The 22,292-nt window shown below is 44.9% G+C and overlaps 1 protein-coding gene across 1 annotated transcript; it reads right to left on the bottom strand.

Annotated features, from left to right (window-relative positions):
• Positions 1-19,777: 19,777 nt before the first annotated feature.
• On the bottom strand, positions 19,778-21,501 carry LOC125553977 (protein STRICTOSIDINE SYNTHASE-LIKE 13-like). Its single transcript, XM_048717613.1, has 4 exons — positions 21,077-21,501; positions 20,717-21,001; positions 20,475-20,642; positions 19,778-20,383 (listed from the first exon to the last, which is right to left on the bottom strand). The coding sequence occupies exons 1-4, from the start codon at positions 21,457-21,459 to the stop codon at positions 19,978-19,980; spliced, it is 1,242 nt and encodes a 413-aa protein (XP_048573570.1). The 5' UTR covers positions 21,460-21,501; the 3' UTR covers positions 19,778-19,977.
• Positions 21,502-22,292: the final 791 nt, after the last annotated feature.

Genomic DNA, 22,292 nt, shown 5'->3' with positions numbered 1-22,292 from the left:
GGACGGGCCACCGTATTTCGTGAAAAAACATTTGCCCCTGACTGCTGGGACCCACCAGCTACATCTTCGCACGCAAGGAAGTGCCTGACAGTCGGGACCCACCTGGTCGAAGCGTACGTAGCGTTGTCATTCTGGTCGCGAACGTGTACGTACTTATATACTGGTGGATGTAGAGGCGCGCACGTGTCGTAGTAGAGGCGCGCACGTAGCGTGTACACGTACGTACAGCGGACAGGGTGCAAGAAAGAAAATACGGCCACGTATGTGTACATACGGGCGGGGTCTCGAACGCCTACTCGCGCATACGTACGGCCAGGGCTTGTGTACATGGCTGGGTCGGAACGGAGAAACAGCGTCGTCATCGTGTTCATGGGGAGGCAACGGAATGCGTCATGTTCATGGGGAGGCAACGGAATGCGTCATGTTCATCGGGAGGGCTTGGACAGAACAAGCGATGGAAATGAGGCCTGGTGTACCGCGGAACGGAGGAAACGGCCTTGTGCTCGATCGGCCACGTTCGAAACGGGATCCTATTGATCTGGAGGGGTCTGGCGTACCGCAAAATGGAGGAAACGGACCTCCTACAGTCGAAACGGGGGTCCTGTTCATCGAGAGGGGTGTGGTGTACCACAAAACGGAGCAAACAGACTTGTGTTGGAGCGCTACAGTCGAAACGGGGGTCCTGTTCATCGGGAGGGGTGTGGCGTACCGCAAAACGGGACTCCACGGGATACTGTTCATCTCCACCGTCAACCCCCTCCAGCCTACACGAGCTACTGTTCATCCACCGTCGACCTCCTCCAGCCTCCACCTGCGACTGTTCATCCACGGGCTCCTATTCATCCAGCCTCCACCGCGCGCTACTCCACCGGCTATTGTTCAACCAGCCCTCTCCACGGGCTCCTGTTCAACCACCCCTCCACGAACTACTGTTCATCCTGCCCTCCACCACCTACTGTTCATCCTGCCCTCCACGGGGTGGTCCTGTTCATCCAGCCCTCCACGGGGTCCTGTTCATCCAGCCCCAACCGGCTCGATCGATCGGGGTCCTGTTCATCCAGAGGCAACACCACGGGGTCCTGTTCATCCACCCCCATCGGGAACTGTTCATCCAACCCCCCCCCCCCCCCCCCCCCCCCCCCCCCCCCCCCCCCCCCCCCCACAACGCTCACTGTTCATCTAGAGGCAGCATCGATCGGCTTCAGTTAGCAGCAGTAGCGAAGGAATCACTCGATCGGGTTCAGTTAACAGCCATCGATCGATCGCTCGGGTTCAGTAACGCGTAGCCTGCAGTGCAATCGCTCGGGTTCAGTTAGATCCCAATGCCTCGCTCGGGTTCAGTTAGAGCCAATGCCTCGCACACACGCACGTACGTGTACGAGAGAAGCGCGCATCGCTCGGCCCCCGACCTCCCACCGTAACCGGGAACTCCCCGAAATTTTCCTCCCCCTTGCTTCTACCACGGTTTTTTCCGTCATGGACGGCCCAAAGAATGTCATGCAGCTGCGTCTCCGGCCCGCCCAGGACGAAAAGCCCATTTTCTGTCATGATTTTTTTCCATAGAAGTAGGAGCCCACCACATCTATGATGATACCAGGTTTTGTCACAATTATCATCATAGAAGTGTCATATGTATGACAGAAAAAAGATTCGTTCGGCCCAAAATGTCACGGATGTGTCTTTTTTTGTAGTGAGACATGCTTCGAGATAGCAATGACATGGTCTCCAGGTGAAGATCAGACTTTGGAAACACAAAGGATACATTAGGAATAACTTGTAGAATAAGTCTTACAATTTCCTCATGGAAGAATGGATAACCTTGCTAAAAAGGAATCTATAACAATGGGGCCTCGGGCCAGGTATGCTAGGCACGACATCACCTTACCGGGTCACATGAAGACCAATGTGATAACTCTTGGAAATATGTTCCAACCATCATATTTGACCGAGATTCAGATCTGATTGGTGTCAGGATACCACAGACTCAGGATGCCTGAGAAAGGAAAGGTTTAACGCAATTGATGAGATGACATTATAAGATTCTCGGGCAATGAACTATGGAAGCAAGTTCTGAATCATGAGTTCATCATTAAACCAAGGAGAGGATAAGGAGGTGGCTGATGAACTCAGCGACAATTCATCGAGATTTCCAAAAGATGGAGTTCCACAATTATGTGAACAAGGAGATAGATGCTGTCAGATCAAATGATATAATGAGGTATGCTCGAGGAAAACATACACAATTAAACATTGGTTGAAGGTGCACCAGAAATATGGGCTTAGGTAGCATGATCAATGTTAGAATGGTGATTCGATAACCAATAGTCTTAAGAGTGAACTATCAATCATTAAATTCAAAGCAATAAGGTTGCTAGAAGTACATAATCCAAACAACACCGTTCACTTGTTGGTATCCCGGTTAAACTCAACACGGGGGTCAAGAAATGAATGAAGATGGCGAGAAGTATTTCTATGTCAAGAATTCTCAAGAGGTGGATCAATTCTCACAGCATTCTCAACATACAGATGGTAATATTTCAAGGTAGAACACAATATAAGATAGATAGCAAGGAAATCAAGATACAACACAAAACAAGAACAAGTTTTGTGTTGGAGGGAATGCAATAATGTTGTCGATCATAACACAAATCATCGAGGGGCAAGGAAGGTATTTGTCATCATGAGTTCGATTGATATCCTGGAAGAGCTCAGAACGCTGATGATGATCATGGCAAATTTTGCCGAGAGGCTCCACGAAGAAGCAATTCAACAACGGCTATATCAAGCAACAGGAATAATGTAGCGAAAGATTATTGGAACCACGGATACGACACCAACTCGAAATCAAGCTTGTTGTTCGAGGTGAAATGATAAGACAAGGAAGATCGATGTAAGCTTAGCTCATCGCCAAAAGTGGTGCTCCGGGAATAAGGACCAGGTAGCACAGTTAAAATCAGCACGATACTGATATAGCCGATCAGGCTAGAAAAGACGTGATCGAGTACAAACTCGTAAGTAAAGAAGATTACTAATAGTTGTTTAATCGTGATGTGGACTCGATTCAGTTATCATGTCTTTGAGTGTTTAATAACTCAGAGCCCGTGAAAAATTGGAATCAGTGAGAATGTAGTACTTGATGAAGAACTCATAAGAAGTTATGTAATTCCGTGATAATCTCGAGATACCAGGGGGTAATACTTGGAGGTAGAGCAAAATAGAGGGTTGACAAGTGTATTGATCTGCAAAAGACAAGTGCTTTAGCTTGTCTGAGAAAAGGAATCAAGGAATATCAATATGGTCGAAACCATAGCTGAAAGGGATCCAATTTAAAGACACCGAAAGAATTATCCAACTGACTAGAAGTTTTGCAAGAAGCTTCCAGGATAAGTTCCACATCGGGTCCATGGGCATGAACACTAAGTTGAAGGTCGACTCCCACTTCTTCAATGCATAACCTTTCATTCACTTCTCGTGTTACAAAAATGACATTAGTTGTTGAAAGTTTTACCTGGTGCAATACCATATAAGTATGACCCGTGAAATCTTATGGGTTCAAACAGGTTAGGGAAGGCATTGGTTCAACTCATTGGGGCCTCTTAGGAACATTTACCACAAACTTTGGAGTAAATAATGCAAGCTCGAAAGTAGAGTATGGTTATCAAGGCAGAGGATACAAATTACCAAAGGCATTATATATATCCGTGGAAAGGCTCACAAGGTTACTTGAATATGAAGGACATTGTCAGATAATAATCCAACACGAGGTCTGATGGTCTACAATGGAGCTGATGTGAGTATTGGTACTCTATCAAAGGAAGAAGGAATGCATGTGCATCGGATTTATAAAAACAACTGACTAACTCAAGTGCAAATTCAAAGGAATTATGAATTCCAAGACAAGGGATCAGAAGCAATGCTCTTATTAGAGATGGATAAGTTAAATAGCCTTAGGGGTACAATCAATGGCAATTTGAGTGGTCGAGATCCAGCTCAGGTCCGGAATGACGTCCGAATCAGAAGGATAAATTCCAGGGAACAACTGATGATTGTGTGCATTCACACACATGTTGAATAAAAAGGATCAGAATGACAATCACAAAGGTTTTTAAAGTAATTGCTAGACAAATGGAATTAACCGGAATGCAAGTATGCAAGAATTCCAAGAACAACAGGCTGTTGAGGCTTTTCGAAAGATCGAATAGTATTCCAAAGAATATTGTGAGTCACATGAACAATTGGGGATGAATGGATACTCAGTAAGTGCAAGAATTATCCATAGGGGTATTCAGGTGGCTTAGAACTGCAAGGTTGTAGGCACAAAGTTCTCTTGGAGCAATAAAGAGAATATCGGGGTATCTTGTAATAACAAGATCAATTTGGAGTAAGTGTATGAACAACAAGTGTATGTATTTATCCATAGGGATATTTAAGTGGTACAAAATTGCAAATGCAACAGGGACAAAGTCTCGAGAGAACATCGGGGAGTATCTTCGGGATCTTCTGGTGCAGCAGGCGACCATCCGTAATAAGGGGCTCTCCGGAAGGAAGTAGTTACGAGAACCTAGAGTTAGAGTCAGTAAAAATCATTTAACCCGAATAGAAGAGAGATCAGAGTCCCAGAGTATAGATGAGGAGTAAAAGACCCTAACACCACCCAATGGCTGCGTGGGCCCATAAGCCACATAGCCATGTTAGTAAATGTTTTGTAATGTCTAGACTCGACTTTGGCCAAGGAGTGTGGAAGGGGGATTCCTACAGGTAGTCGGCTCTGATACCAACTTATGACGCCCCCGATTTGACCGTACACTAATCATACACGCAAATGTGTACGATCAAGATCAAGGACTCACGGGAAGATATCACAACACAACTCTAGACACAAATTAAAATAATACAAGCTTTATATTACAATCTAGGGGCCTCGAGGGCTCGAATACGTAAGCTCGAAAACACAAGAGTTAGCGGAAGCAGCAATATCTGAGTACAGATATAAGCTAAACAAGTTTTCCTTAAGAAGGCTAGCACAAAAGTAGCAACGATCGAAAAGGCAAGGCCTCCTGCCTGGGACCTCCTAACTACTCCTCGAAGCCGAACTCCATGTAGAATCATCCTCGGGATCCTCTGGCTCCTGGACTCCATCATCTGGTTGCAACAATCAGATATAGAAAGGGGGAAAAGGGGGAACAAAGCAACCGTGAGTACTCATCCAAAGTACTCGCAAGCAAGGAGCTACACTACATATGTATGCATTGGTATTAAATGGAAAAGGGATAGCATATGTGGACTGAACTGCAGAATGCCGGAATAAGAGGGGGATAGCTAGTCCTATCAAAGATTATGCTTCTGGTAATCTCCATCTTGCAGCAGAAGAGAGTAGATGGTAAGTTAACCAAGTATCATCGCATAGCATAATCCTACCCCGCGATCCACTCCTCGTTGCCCTGTTAGAGAGCGATCACCGGGTTATATCTGGCACTTGGAAGGGTGTGTTTTATTAAGTATCCGGTTCTAGTTGTCATAGGGTCAAGGTACAACTCCGGGTCGTCCTTTTACCGAGGGACACGGCTATTCGAATAGATCAACTTCCTTGCAGGGGTGCACCACATTTCCCAACACGCTCGATCCCCTTTGTCAGGACACACTTTTCTGGGTCATGCCCGGCCTCGGAAGATCAACACGTCGCAGCCCTACCTAGGCACAACAGAGAGGTCAGCACGCAGGTCTAAATCCTATGACGCAGGGGTCTCGGCCCATTGCCCATTGCACGCCTGCACGTTGCGTACGCGGCCGGTGAGCAGACCTAGCCTCCCTTATACAAGAGCGGGCATTCCAGTCCAACCCGGCGTGCGCCGCTCAGTCGGTGACGTCACGAAGGCTTCGGCCGATACCACGACATCGAGTGCCCATAACTGTTCCCGCGTAGTTGGTTAGTGCGTATAGGCCAGTGGCCAGACTCAGATCAAATACCCAGATCTTGTTAAGCGTGTTATTTTGAAATAACCACGGACGCCGACCAGGGCCAGGCCCACCTCTTTCCTAGGTGGTCTCAACCTACCCTGTCGCTCCGCCACAAAGGTTCACTCAGAGGGCCGTCCGGACAAACGTCCTTTCGGACCCAATCCGTGAATCACTCACGGGTACTCTATGAGCCGACCCGAATTTAGTCACCACATGTATCATGTAAAAAGTATATAGCATATACCCGTCATCACCTCCCGAGTGATCACGGCCCGATAGTATAGCATGGCAGACAGACAAGAATGTAGGGCCACTGATGATAAACTAGCATCCTATACTAGGCATTTAGGATTGCAGGTAAGGTATCAATAACTGTAGCAACAATGACATGCTATGCATCAGGATAGGATTAACGGAAAGCAGTAACATGCTACACTACTCTAATGCAAGCAGTAGAGATAAGGATAGGCGATATCTGGTGATTAAGGGGGCGGCTTGCCTGGTTGCTCTGGCAAGAAAGAGGGGTCGTCAACAGCGTAGTCGATCGGGGCACCAGCAGCGGCGTCAGTCTCGTAGTCTACCGGGGAGAAGAGGGGGAAGAAACAATGAATACAATGCGAATAGATGCATAACGATGCATGACATGACAAGTAGCGGTGCTAGGTGTGCCCTAACGCGATATGAGGTGATACCGGTGAAGGGTGGAAACATCCGGTAAAATATCCCCGGTGTTTCACGTTTTCGGACATATGAAACGGAGGGGGAAAGTTGCGTGTTTGCTATGCTAGGGATGCGTGGCGGACGAACAGGCTGCGTATCCGGACTCGTCTCTTCGTTCTGAGCAACTTTCATGTACAAAAGTTTTTCCATCCGAGCTACGGTTTATTTTATATTGATTTTAAAAGATTTAAACCATTTTTAGCATTTATTTAATTATTTTAATTCAAAATTATCCAGAATAGTGCCTGATGACGTCTAATTATCGAGAACTGTGACCGTTGATCGATCAAACTGACGTGTGGGTCCCACATGTCATACTCTGATAAATAATTAACTAAATTAATTAGTTTAATTAGCAGATTAGTCAGGTTAATTAAATAATTAGTTAATCTAATCAGGATTAATTAAGGTTAATTTATTTTTAATTATTTATTTATTTATATATTTATATATATATGTATTTAGTTTAATTAATTTTTTTAAACATTCTGGGGCGCTGGGGCCCCACTGTCTGTGGCCCAAGGGAGGCCTAGCGGTTTGGACGCTGGTGCCCGCCCGAACACGCACGGGCGCGTGTGCGCTAGGGCACTGGCGCCAGTCGACGCAAGCTGGACGGCGACGAGCGAGGCGAGCACGGCCAGGGATGGCGACGAGAGAGGCGAGCGCTGCCGAGCGGAACGACGAGGCCCGGCGAGGGGGGGGACAGCGACAGGAGGCGAGGAAGGCCGAGAGCGGGCGAGGCCGTCAGAGGACGGTGCTGCAGAAGGAAGAAGAGGCCGGGCGCTGGAGGCCCGGGGTAGCAGGGGCGCGGGCTCGCGAGCCGGGGCATGTGCAGGAGCGCACCGGGCGCGGCCCCGAGCGGCGTCCAGGGGAGGAAGCGAGCAGCGTGGGGAGGCGGCGCACGGCGAGGTCGACTTGGGCGTGGGGCGGGTGCAGGGAACCGCAGCGGGGCGTGCGAGGCCACGCGCGGCTGCGGAGCTGCAGGCGCGAGGCCGCGGGCAGGGAACGCGCGTGTGGTGATCGTTGTGCGCTAGCGGGGGAGCGAGAGCAGAGAGCTGCGGCCAGGGTGCGGACGTGCGTGGCCAGTATGCGGGCAGAGCGCGGCAGACGTGCGCGGGCGTCAGGACGGCCGTGGTGAGCACGAGGACGCGAGCCGGAGCACGCATGCGTAATGGGGGCATCAAGAGGGGAGTCGGACGGAGGGGAGCTCACCAGCCCTGTAGAGGTGCAAAGGCGTGCTCGGGGAGGGCTGGAGTAGCAGCGCAGCGGTGACGACGAGGCGATGGCGTCCAGCTCGGGGAGGAAGTAGCGCGAGGGAGAGGCGGGGACGGCACGATCCGGCGCGACGAGGGCGGTTCTAGGCTGAGGTGGCGGCGGGACGCGCCAGGCGACGGCATCGCGGCATCGGGAGCGGTGGGGTTCAGGCATCGGCGACCGAGGGTGGGGGGAAATATCCCGATCCAGATCGGGATCGGGAGAGGGGGAGAGTGGGGAATCGGGGGAGTGGGCTAGGGTTTACGGTTGGGTAGGGGGGGTTATGGGGGAAGCAGGGAGAGGTGGGCCGGCCTGGTTCGGGAGGCCAGCTGGGCCGATTGGCCCCGTTGGACCAAGGGGCCTTTATTTTATTTTTATTTTTCATTTATTTATTTCTTTTCTGTTTTATTTTAGTTTTTGATATTTTAGTTTCTTTAAGATACCAAGTTAGCACCTAAATTAGTATCATCAAAAATAGGCCACTGCCAAACCTAGTTTGGACCCAAAACAAATTATTTTAATATTTTGATACTTTTAAAAGCAATTAAATTATTATTTTAGCCACTGTTTCTTTTAATTAGTTTAGGGCATTTAAACACTTTGTAAAAGGTTGGTTCCACCACTAAAACTAGTTAGGGATTATTTACAACATGATGAACATTTTAGTTTTAATATTTGAAAACTTTTATTGTTTGCTTGATTTTAAATTTGAATTTGAATCAGTTTCGAACTAACGCGAGATTAGCAACAGTAATCGAAGTGACATGGCATCATTAGCAGAGGGTTGTTGTAGCTTAATTATCCGGGCGTCACAGGACATGAGGGCATCATGATCATTCTTAGAACAGCAGCATATATATATATATATTCATATGATCTCTTATGCTAAAGTAACAATTCATTCACACACTCAAGTATGAATCAGAAACTTCATTGAAAACTAACAAACTATAATCTCAGTCATTGAAGCAATTGCAATTTATCATAACATAATAAAGAGTCAATATAAGAGCTTCTTAGCAAGTCTGGATACTCAACCATCATTTAGTCTTTGACAATTGCTAACACTCACGCGATATTTATGGTTATGAAGTTTTAATCAGACATAGAGAAAGATAGGGGCTTATAGTTTTGCCTCCCAACTTTTTACCTCAAGATTAATGTCAACAATAATAGTTCATGAAAACTCACATCCAATTAGCTATATATATCTGGATCTTTCCAACACATTGTGCTTGCCAAAGGATAAAATGTTAAAAGGATAGGTGAAGATCACCATGACTCTTATATAAGGTAGAAGATAAAAGTAAAAGATAGGCCCTTCACAGAGGGAAACAGAGGTTGTCATGCGCTTTTATGGTTGGATGCACAAAATCTTAATGCAAAAGAATGTCACTTTATATTGCCACTTGTGATATGGACCTTTATTATGCAGTCCATCGCTTTTATTTCTTCCACATCACAAGATCGTATAAAGCTTATTTTCTCCACATTAATAGATCATACATATTTAGAGAGCAATTTTTATTGCGTGCACCGATGACAACTTACTTGAAGGATCTTACTCAATCCATAGGTAGATATGGTGGACTCTCATGGCAAAAACGGGTTTAGGGATATTTGGAAGCACAAGTAGTATCTCTACTTGGTGCAAAGAAATTGGCTAGCAGGAGAGGGAAAGGCAAGCTCAACATGTTGGATGATCCATGACAATATAATTTATCTCAGATGTAAGAAAACATAATCCATTACGTTGTCTACCTTGTCCAACATCAACTCTTTAGCATGTCATATTTTAATGAGTGCTCACAATCATAAAAGATGTCCAAGATAGTATATTTATATGTGAAAACCTCTATTTCTTTATTAGTTCCTATTAATTGCAACGATGACCAAAACTATGTTTGTCAACTTTCAACAACTTTTATTCATCATACTTTTATATGTGAAGTCATTACTCTCCATAAGATCCTTATGATCTCTTTATTTCTTTTTATTTCTTTTCTTTTATTCCCTCAAGATCATAGAAAAATAATCAATCCCTTGACTCAACACTAATCTTTATTATATATAGCTCACGTACTCGATTACATAGGAAGATCATAAGCAAAACTCACAACTAGATCATATAAAACTTTATTCTACTAGATCAAGATATTATCAAAAGGATCGAACTAAGAAAAAAACAGTAAAGATAAAAGTGATGGTGATACGATACCAGGGCACTCCCCCAAGCTTGGCAGTTGCCAAGGGGAGTGCCCATACCCATGTGATTATATCTCTTTTGCCGGTGAAGGAGATGGAGTTGTTGATGATGTAGGCTTGTCGTCCCTCTTCCAAGGCATAGGCTCACCATCATAGAAGGATGATCGAGTCTCTGCGATCCTTAAATCTGCACCCAAACTCATCCTCTTGAATCTATATTCATACTCACAGTTTTGATTTTGCAGGTCATAGATCTAGGCTTGGAGGTGCTCGATTTTCTCATGAAGCTTGAAGATGGCCTCCCCAATGTCCTTGGCGTCCAGCTTGTGGTTGTTAGTGAACTCCATGATCATTATGTGATTGGAGTCGAGTCCACGCTCCACCATCTCCTGACACTTGAAAACCTGTTGCTCCATTGCCTCGAGCCTTGTCTCCAAACTTCCGGTCATCCTTGGTCCCTCAACATCGCGGATGTGCAACAACCCCTCACGCATCTCAATGGTTTGAGGATGTTGCAGCACTTCCGCGGGGTAGGGGTTGATGACCTTCTCGAAGAACTTGTCCTTGGGGGCACTTGGAGACGTCATGGTGATCTAGATCTGTCAGAAAAATAGCTCGGAACAACAACAGGAGATTTTTGCGTGATACAGAGGTCAAAACCTTTGGGAGATTATATAATGAATTTTTACCGACTAAAAGAAGTATCGTGCAAGAAAAAGGAGTCCGGAGAGCGCACAAGGTGCTCACGAGGAAGGGGCGTGCCTGGAAGCCTCGTGTCCTTCCCAGACTACTTCTTATTTTCCTATTTTCTTAAATATTCCAAAACGGAGAAAAATTGCCATTAGAACTGTTTTGGAGTCAGTTTACTTACCGTACCACGTACCTATTCCTTTTCGGGGTCTGAAACATTCTGGAAAGTGTCCCTTATGTATTCCTCCGGGGTTACGATTTCAATAACATTAGTTTCAACATTTATAGGATTACCTGAGATGTAATGTTTGATTCTTTGGCCGTTTACCACCCTCGGATTTGTGCCTTCGAAGTTGTTGATTTTTATGGCCCCAGAACGATAGACCTCCTCGATAACGTAAGGACCTTCTCATTTAGAGATAAGTTTTCCTGCAAAGAATCTTAAACGAGAGTTGAATAGCAACACATAATCACCTACATTAAACTCACGCTTTTGTATCCTTTTGTCATACCATCTTTTAACTTTTTCTTCAAACAGTTTGGCATTCTCATAGCCTAGGTTCTCCATTCATCAAGTGAGCTAATGTCAAATAACCTCTTCTCACCGGCAAGTTTGAAATCATAATTGAGCTCTTTGATGGCCCAATATGCCTTATGTTCTAATTCGAGAGGTAAGTGACATTCTTTTCCATAAACCATTTTATACGGAGACATACCCATAGGATTTTTGTATGCAGTTCTATAAGCCCATAATGCATCATCAAGTTTCTTGGACCAATTCTTTTTGGGTCTATTAACAGTCTTTTGCAAAATTAATTTAAGCTCTCTATTGCTAAGTTCTACTTGACCACTAGACTGTGGATGATATGGAGATGCAATTCTATGATTAACATCATACTTAGCAAGCATTTTACGAAAAGCACCATGAATGAAATGTGAACCACCATCAGTCATTAAATATCTAGGGACTCCAAACCTTGGAAAAATAACTTCTTTAAGCATCTTAATAGAGGTGTTATGATCAGCACTACTAGTTGGAATAGCTTCTACCCACTTAGTAACGTAATCAACATCAACTAAGATATGTGTATACCCATTAGAGGAAGGAAAAGGTTCCATATAATCAAAGCCCCAAATATCAAATGGTTCAATAACAAGTGAATAATTCATAGGCATTTCTTGACGTCTGCTAATATTACCAATTCTCTGACATTCATCACAAGACAAAACAAACTTATGGGCATCCTTAAAGAGAGTAGGCCAATAAAAACCGGATTGCAATACCTTATGTGCAGTTCTATCTCCAGCATGGTGTCCTCCATAAGATTCAGAGTGACACTTGCGTAGGATTGTTCATGTTCATGCTCGGGTATACAACATCTAATAACACCATCTACTCCTTCTTTATAAAGGTGTGGGTCATCCCAGAACTAATGTCTTAAATCATAGAAAACCTTTTTCTTTTGCTGGTATGTGAAACTAGGTGGTATAAATTTAGCAACAATGTAATTAGCATAATCAGCATACCATGGAGCAGTACGAGAAGCATTTATGACATTTAATTGTTCATCAGGAAAGCTGTCATCAATAGGTAGTGGGTCATCAAGAACATTCCCTAACCTAGACAAGTTGTCTGCAACGGGGTTCTCAGCTCCCTTTCTATCAATAATATGCAAATCAAATTCTTGTAGCAGGAGAACCCATCTAATAAGTCTAGGTTTAGCATCTTTCTTTTCCATAAGATATTTAATAGCAGCATGATCATTGTGAATAGTTACTTTAGAATCAACAATATAAGGTCTGAACTTATCACAAGCAAATACAACTGCTAAGAATTCATTTTCAGTAGTAGCATAATTACTCTGGGCATTGTCTAGAGTTTTACTAGAATATTGAATAACATTTAATTTTTATCAACTCTTTGTCCTAGAACAGCACCTACAACATAGTCACTAGCATCACACATGATTTCAAAGGGTAAATTCCAATCAGGTGGCTGAACAATAGGTGCAGAAATCAAGGCTTTCTTAAGTATTTCAAATGCTTCTACGCAATCACCATCAAAGACAAAAGGAATATCGTTTTGTAATAGGTTAGTCAGAGGCCGGGAAATTTTTGAGAAGTCCTTAATGAACCTCCTATAAAACCGGCATGACCAAGGAAACTTCTTATAGCTTTAATGTCCTTGGGACATGGCATCTTTTCAATAGCATCAACCTTAGCTTTATCAACTTCAATACCTCTTTCAGAAATTTTATGCCCCAAGACAATACCTTCATTAACCATAAAGTGGCACTTCTCCCAATTCAAGACAAGGTTAGTTTCTTCACATCTCTGCAAAACTCGATCAAGGTTGCTCAAGCAATCATCAAAAGAGGATCCATAAACAGAGAAATCATCCATGAAAACTTCACAAATCTTTTCACAAAAATCAGAGAATATAGCCATCATGCATCTTTGAAAGGTAGCAGGTGCATTACACAAACCAAAAGGCATATGTCTATAAGCAAAGGTATCGAAAGGGCAAGTAAAAGTAGTATTTTCTTGATCATCAGCTGACACGGGTATTTGAGAGAAACCAGAGTAACCATATAGAAAGCAAAAATGTGTATGTTTGGATAATCTTTCTAGCATTTGATAAATGAAAGGCAAAGGGTAATGATATTTTTAGTAGCTTTATTTAATTTGTGGAAATCAATCACCATACTATAACCTATAATAATTCTTTGCGGATTCAATTCATATTTATCATTAGGAACGACAGTAATACCTCCCTTCTTATGGACACAATGGACAGGGCTTACCCACTGACTATCAGCAACGGGATAAATTATACCTGCTTCAAGGAGCTTTAATATTTCGTTTCTTACCACTTCTTTCATCTTAGGATTTAGTCGTCATTGGTGATCAATAACTGGTTTGGCGTCTTTCTCCAAATTTATTTTGTATTGACATAGAGTGGGACTAATGCCCTTAAGATCATCAAGAGTATATCCAATAGCAGCACGGTGCTTCTTCAGAGTTTTCAATAATTTCTCTTCTTCATGCTCTGAAAGGTTAGCACTAATAATAACAGGATATATCTTCTTTTCATCAAGATAAGAATATTTAAGAGTATCAGGCAATGGTTTAAGCTCAAACACGGGATCACCCTTGGGTGGAGGAGGATCCCCTAGGATTTCAACAGGCAAGTTGTGTTTCAGAATAGGTCCCTGTTTAAAGAATACTTCACCTATTTCCCTTCTTTCATTCATATACGTATCATTTTCATGGTCTAGAAAATATTGTTCTAAAGGATCACTAGGAGGCACGGCAATAGAAGCAAGACCAATAATTTCATATTTACTAGGCAATTCCTCATCACGGGGTTGTCTACTAAATTTAGCAAAATTAAACTGATGAGACATATCACCCAAACCAATAGTAACAACATCCTTTTCGCAGTCTATCCTAGCATTAACAGTGTTCAAGAAGGGTCTACCAAATATAATGGCACAAAAGCTATCTTGTGGGGAACCAAGAACAAGAAAATCAGCAGGATATTTAACCTTCCCACACAAGACCTCAACATCCCTAACAATCCCAATCGGTGAAATAGTATCTCTATTGGCAAGTTTAATGGTAACATCGATCTCTTCTATCTCAGCAGGTGCAATATCATGCATAATTTCTTGGTATAAGGAATGAGGTATTGCACTTGCACTAGCACCCATATCACATAATCCATGATAACAATGATCTCCTATTTTAATGGAAATAACAGGCATGCCTACAACAGGTCTATGTTTATTTTTAGCATCAGGTCTAGCAATTCTAGCAGCTTCATTGCAGAAGTAAATAACATGCCCATCAATATTATCGCCCAAGAGATCTTTAACCATAGCAATTTTAGGTTCAACTTTAACTTGCTCACGGGGTTTGTGTGACCTAATATTACTTTTTTTGACTATAGTTGAAGCTTTAGCATGATCCTTTATTCTAACAGGGAAAGGTGGTTTCTCAATATAAGCAGTAGGAACAACAGGATCATTATAAGTGATAGTTTTTTCTTCAACTTTAATAGGTGCAACTACTTTTACTTCAGTGGGAGGATTATATTTAAACCACTTCCCCTTAGGGAGATCAACCTGAGTAGCAAAGGATTCATAGAATGAAGCTACTATCTCAGAGTCAAGTCCATATTTAGTGATTCACAGAAAGAAGCTACTATCTCAGAGTCAAGTCCATATTTAGTGCTAAACTTACGGAAAATATCGGTATCCATAAAAGATTTAACACAATCAAACTTAGGTGTCATACCTGACTCCTTACCTTCGTCGAGGTCCCAATCTTCAGAGTTGTGTTTAATTCTATCCAATAAATTCCATCTGAATTCAATAGTCTTCATCATAAAAGAGCCAGCACAAGAAGTATCGAGCATGGTGCGATTGTTATCAGAAAGCCGAGCATATAAATTTGTAATAATCATTTCTCTTGAGAGCTCATGATTGGGGCATGAATATAACATTGATTTAAGCCTCCCCCAAGCTTGAGCGATGCTTTCTCCTTCGCGAGGCCAGAAATTATATATATAATTGCGATCACGATGAACAAGATGCATAGGGTAATACTTTTGATGAAATTCCAGCTTCAATCTTTTATAGTCCCATGATCTCATATCATCACATAGCCTATACCATATCAATGCGTCTCCCTTCAAAGATAAAGGAAGACCTTCTTCTTAGCAACATCATCGGGTATACCTGCAAGCTTAAATAATCCACAAACTTCATCCACATATATTAAGTGCTCATCAGGATGCTTTGTTCCATCTCCTGTAAAAGGATTAGCTAGCAGTTTTTCCATCATACCCGAAGGAAATTCAAAAGGAGTTTCATTTTCAATAGGTTCAGTAGGTTGAGGAGCAACTCTTTGCTCTACTGGACGGGTGAAGATACCCCGAACAAGCCCTCAGAGAATTACTTTCCATAGTAACAAGTGACAGTAAATTTCAGCACACTATATAAATTTTTCCTTACCAAATTCCACCTATCAGACCCACAAGTATAGGGGATCTATCGTAGTCCTTTCGATAAGTAAGAGTGTCGAACCCAACGAGGAGCAGAAGGAAATGATAAGCGGTTTTCAGCAAGGTATTCTCTGCAAGTACTAAAATAAGTGGTAACAGATAGTTTTGTGATAGGATAAATTGTAACGAGCAACAAGTAACAAAAGTAAATAAAGTGCAGCAAGGTGGCCCAATCCTTTTGTAGCAAAGGACAAGCCGGAACAAACTCTTATAATAGGAAAAGCGCTCCCGAGGACACATGGGAATATCGTCAAGCTAGTTTTCATCACGTTCATATGATTCGCGTTCGATACTTTGATAATTTGATATGTGGGTGGACCGGTGCTTGGGTGCTGTTCTTACTTGAACAAGCATCCCACTTATGATTAACCTCTATTGCAAGCATCCGCAACTACAACAAAAGTATTAAGGTAAACCTAACCATAGCATGAAACATATGGATCCAAATCAGCCCCTTACGAAGCAACGCATAAACTAGGGTTTAAGCTTCTTGCACTCTAGCAACCCATCATCTACTTATTACTTCCCAATGCCTTCCTCTAGGCCCAAATAATGGTGAAGTGTTATGTAGTCGACGTTCACATAACACCACTAGAGGCTAGACAACATACATCTTATCAAAATATCAAACGAATACCAAATTCACATGACTACTAATAGCAAGACTTCTCCCTTGTCCTTAGGAACAAACGTAATTACTCACAAAGCATATTCATGTTCATAATCAGAGGGGTAATAATATGCATATAGGATCTGAACATATGATCTTCCACCAAATAAACCAACTAGCATCAACTACAAGGAGTAATCAACACTACTAGCAACCTACTAGCACCAATCCCGGACTTTGAGACAAGAATTGGATACAAGAGATGAACTAGGGTTTGGAGATGAGATGGTGCTGGTGAAGATGTTGATGGAGATTGCCCTCTCCCGATGAGAGGAGTTGGTGATGACGATGGTGATGATTTCCCCCTCCCGGAGGGAAGTATCCCCGGCAGAACAGCTCTGCCGGAGCTCTAGATTGGATCCGCCAAGGTTCCGCCTCGTGGCGGAGTCTCGTCCCGAAAAGTTCCTTCTTATTTTTTTTCATCGAAAGACTTCATATAGGAGAAGATGGATGTCGGAGAGCCACCAGGGGGCCCACGAGGTAGGGGCCTAGGGGGCGCCCCCCACCCTCGTGAGCAGGGTGTGGGCCCCCTGGCCTTCATCTTTGGCGAGGATTTTTCTTTATTTATTTTAAGATGTTCCGTGGAGTTTCAGGACTTTTGGAGTTGCGCAGAATAGGTCTCTAATATTTGCTCCTTTTCCAGCCCAGAATTCCAGCTGCCGGCATTCTCCTCCTTATGTAAACCTTGTAAAATAAGAGAGAATAGCCATAAGTATTGTGACATAAAGTGAAATAACAGTCCATAATGCAATAAATATCGATATAAAAGCATGATGCAAAATGGACGTATCACATCTCATCAAAATTTTGAACGAATACCAAATTCACATGACTACTTATAGCAAGACTTCTCCCATGTCCTCAGGAACAAACGTAACTACTCACAAATCATATTCATATTCATAATCAGAGGGGTATTAATATGCATAAAGAATCTGAACATATGGTATTCCATCGAATAAACCAACTAACATCAACTACAAGGAGTAATTAACACTACTAGCAACCCACAGGTACCAATCTGAGACTTTGGGAAAAAGATTGGATACATGAGATGAACTAGGGTTTGAGATGAGATGGTGCTGGTGAAGATGTTGATGGAGATTGACCCCCTCCCAATGAGAGGATCGATGGTGATGACGATGGTGATGATTTCCCTCTCCCGGAGGGAAGTTTCCACGGCAGAACAGCTCCGCCGGAGCCCTAGATTGGTTCCGCCAAGGTTCCGCCTCGTGGCGGTGGAGTTTCGTCCCGTGAGCTAGCTTATGATTTTTTTTCCTCCACGAAAGATTCCATATAGCCAAAGATGGGCATCAGAGGGCTGTCAGGGGGCCCACGAGGCAGGGGGCGCGCCCAGGGGGGGTAGGGCACGCCCCAAACCTCATTGATGGTGGGTGGCCCCCCTCTGGTACTTTTTTTGCCCAATATTTTTTATATATTCTGAAACATGCTCCCGTGAAGTTTCAGGACTTTTGGAGTTGTGCAGAATAGATCTCTAATATTTGCTACTTTTCCAGCCTAGAATTCCAGCTGCCGGCATTCTCCCTTTTTTTGCGAGAAAACTTTCAATCTATTCATCTTCTATTATGGCAGTATAACGAACACTAGAAATAATAAAAATTACATCCAGATCCGTAGACCACCTAGCGACGACTACAATCACTGAAGCGAGCCGAAGGCGCGCCGCCGTCATCACCCCTCCCACGCCGGAGTCGGGCACAACTTGTTGTAGTAGACAGTCGGGAAGTCGTCGTGCTAAGGCCCCATAGGACCAGCGCACCAGAACAACAACCGTCGCTGATGAAGAATAACGTAGATCGAAAGGATCCAACCTGAAGACACACGAACATAGACGAACCACAACCAGATCCGAGCAAATCCACCGAGGATAGATCCGCTGGAGACACACCTCCACACGCCCACCAACAATGCTAGACGCACCACCGGAACGGGGACTAGACGGGGAGACCTTTATTTCATCTGCAGGGAGACACCGCCGTCTCGTCTTCCTGAGTAGGACACAAACCCTAACAAATCTTGAAAGAACGACTAACAACGGAGCCCTCCCGCCGGCCCTTGCCAGGATCCACCGCGCCCCCATGGCCCTAGGGCCACCGGAGATGAGGCGGACCTGCGGCGGAGCCGGCGAGAGGCACGAACCCTAGCTTTTCTTGGAGGAGGAGGCGGCAATGGCATTCTCCCTCTTCACGTAAACCGTGTAAAATAAGAGATAATAGGCATAAGTATTGTGACATGATATGTAATAACAGTCCATAATGCAACAAATATCGATATAAAAGCATGATGCAAAATGGACGTATCACCCGGCGCTACTCAGATTGTGGCGGCGTGTTTGGTTTGAGGCCTGGGGTTGCACGCCTGGCTTGGGCTCTCCCTGGACCCTGCCTGCTATTTATTTGGATGGTGTCCTAGAAAATGAAACATCTTCCTGGCATGGGAGTCCATGCAACGTGATTAACTTGGTCTAGATTTAAAAAACAAAAGAAAGAAACATGCTTGGCCCAGGCAACCTGGTTAGCCTCGCCCAGGCATTCTATTTGTTCTGCCTGGCCAGCTGCCTGCCTAGCGCTGATAGCGAGTCATAAACAGTATGGCCTGCAGTGTAAAATTTATCTAAGTGCTAAAGGACAAACTGACCACCTAGAGAAGGAACCAAACACCCACGCCTAGGCTTGCCTGGCCAGGCAAAAAAGGTCCCCCACTCAGGCTCCACTCAGGCATCGTTTTTTTCTAGGCACAACATTCAAGACTCTAACCTTCTCTCATATTTCCGTTTGGACTAGAAGAACAAAGAAAGGGATGGAGCGGGAGATTTGGAGTGGGCAGGCCGAGACCCATTCAAATATTTCCATGGCCTCAACGGTAAATCTCAATGAATATAGAAAAAAGAAAGTTAAGAAAAACTTCTAAATTGGCATGTACGTGGCAACCAAGTAGATGATGACACATGTCAAGCTGTAGAGGGCCAACGCCCTGGCGCGGCGGCACGCCGCGCCCATGCTTGCATCAATATTGCTTTTTTATTTCAAGGAGAGAAGGGATGACAATGCGTTTGAGGTTGAGCTCGTTGCGTAGAACTATAAGTCCTTATACTCTTTGGTCCTTGTATGTCGAGGTGGTGTACAAACAAATCAAAAAACATGATCAATTCATATATACATGAAAACTCAAACAATTGCATTACAATTCTAGAATCTCGATGTAATTTTTATTATGCCTTGTACTTCTCGTGAGCTTTTATAAAGATCCGAGTTCTTGTCACAAAAGAAAAAGAATCCATCGTCAAATTCACAACATGATCATCACACGAACCCAATAAACAAGCAAACCATAAACTGATACACCTCCTTGCTAATATAAAACCAGCAAATCAAATGAGACACTACACACTCTAGTCCAACGGGTAAGGGATCGTGGCGATGTGGTTGTGCGCAACGGTCCCGATCCACAGCCTCCGGTCCACCTCCCTCACCTCGCTCACCAGCTTCATCACCTCGCCGCCCCGGTCCTCGAGTACCTCGACCACGTTGCCCTCGCCGTCGAGGAGCGCGAGAAGCGTGTACATCTTCATGCTCACCATCTTCCCCAGCGTCTTCATCGACACCGGGATCTTGAAGTAGGCGGTCCGCAGCCACGGCCACCGCGCGAACACCTCCTGCGTCGGCGTCCGGCAGCAGTCGATCGCCACCCAGAACTGCCCCTTGCTGTTCAAGCGCACGTTGTCGGGGAACCCCGGCAGGTTCGCGAACACCTCCACCTGGCCCGCTCTTGGACCTTCCAGCCAGTACCTCATGATCCTAGTGTGCATGCATGAGCCGATTAATAAAGGCGTCATCAGTTCCTGGATCTCTCGAGCCGGATCATACTGAAAACCTGAGTTTATCTCACCTGCAGTTTGTTGTCTCGGAGAAGAGGAGAAATTGCTGGTCCTGTGAGATCTGCACGCCGTTTGGGAAGACCAGCCCGTTGAGCACGACATGAACGGCACCGGTTTCTCGGTCATATCTCAGCAGCCTCCCTGTGCCTTCTCCTTCCAGCAAAATGTTCAAATGGTCCCTGCATGATCAGTCATTTGTCAAACACAAATCTCAAGAACAGAAAAAGGAGATCGGCAGCAGTACTCCGCTCACTTTCTGCTGTATCTCGTGCTCGTGTCGGTGAAGAATATCGAGCCGTTCATGTGGATGTCGAGGTCGTTGGCGAAGTGGACCGGGTCCCCGCCGGCCTCCCTCGCCAGGGAGGTCGCCACGCCGCCGCTTTCGCCAACGGCCATGAGCCCATAGTACGCGTCGGCGATGAAGAGCTCGCCGGTCTCCCTGTGGAACCTCAGCCCGAGAGGCCGGCCGCACCACTTCTCCTTCCCGTGCTGCTTCTTCGTCGTCGACTCCACTCCGTTAGCACAAACTTTCTCCGACCTTTTTTTTTCGAAAAAACTATTTTAGTTTGCACACACACAGGTAAGCTATGGTTTTTCTGCAGTAAGCCAATACCAGTCAGGATTCATGACGGCGAACGTCTCCCACCCGGCCTTGTCCCCCATCCACCGCACGACGCGGCCGTCGGCGAGCCCGGCGTAGGGCCCGCGGCCCTGGCGGTCGAACTCGATGGACTCCGGCCCGAACACCTCGTTGACGAACTCGAGCCTGCCGAGCCTGAGGCGGCTGCCGTTGTCCCTCGGCCAGCGCTGCATGACCTCCCTGTACGGCGCCAGCTCGTGCTTCACCGGCCGGTAGTCGATCCCGGCCAGCGGGCCGAGGTGGAAGGGGTCCATGAGGACCAGGGCCAGCGCCAGGGCCGCGATGAAGAGGTGAGGGTACTGCACGATGCCATCGCGTCCTGCGGCTCCCTGCCGCCGCGGCTTCTTCTCTTCCATGGAGGTAGAGGGCAGTGGCTCTGGTTTGCATGCGGACGAAAAAAGCGCGGGCAATGTGATCTTAAATTCTTAATGGATTTGCCCCGAAAATATATACCGACATGCACGGGAGTTGCATGAGTCAGCTAGCGTGACAATATTATCCCGGCACGCACGGAGGTTGCATGGGTCGGTGTGATCGTTTGGGAGTAGGTGTATTTCGGTTCAGAACAGCTAAGGGGATATGGCGCTTTTGGAATTTGGGACTTGCATGCCTTCGTTGCTTGGATAGTGATGCAAGATGTACAGGTCAACAAGCATAAAGTGGATTCTCAAAAAAAGCAAGCATAAAGTGATCCAGGAGGATATACCGAGCCAATTATCATGCATGACCTGATCTGGTGAGGATCAGGATACAGGGAGAGAAGAGCAAACTTTGGAGGAGAAAGAAGCAGAAGAGCAAGGGAGCAGTCAAGAATTCAGTATCATTCGTGATAATGATTTAGTTATTGACAGATGTTATAGAGGTAATTATAAGAGGATTAGAGGGAGAGATAATTGGCGTAATGCGGTGCGTGTAGGGTCGGTCCTAAGTTTCGGAAGGCCCTAGGGTGACGACATGGGTCCCTTCAGTGTTTAAATTTCTAGATCGCTTTCTTTCTTTCTTTTTCTTCCTTTTTAAGCACCCGACAAATACTTAAGGCCTTGTACAATGCTAGGTGCTTATAAAAACAAATCGGATTTTTTTGAAGCACTGGTGCCTATTTCTACAGGAGAAACGTCTAATTAAGCGTCTGTCCTGTATAAATAAGCACCGATACTTAAAGAAAGCCTGGTTTATTTCTCCAAGACTT

This window comes from Triticum urartu, chromosome 4, assembly GCF_003073215.2.
Source record: "Triticum urartu cultivar G1812 chromosome 4, Tu2.1, whole genome shotgun sequence".
In the NCBI taxonomy this organism is placed as follows: Eukaryota; Viridiplantae; Streptophyta; class Magnoliopsida; order Poales; family Poaceae; genus Triticum; species Triticum urartu.
Note: the sequence above shows the minus strand (reverse complement) of the source record. Positions and strands in the feature narration are given on the sequence as shown.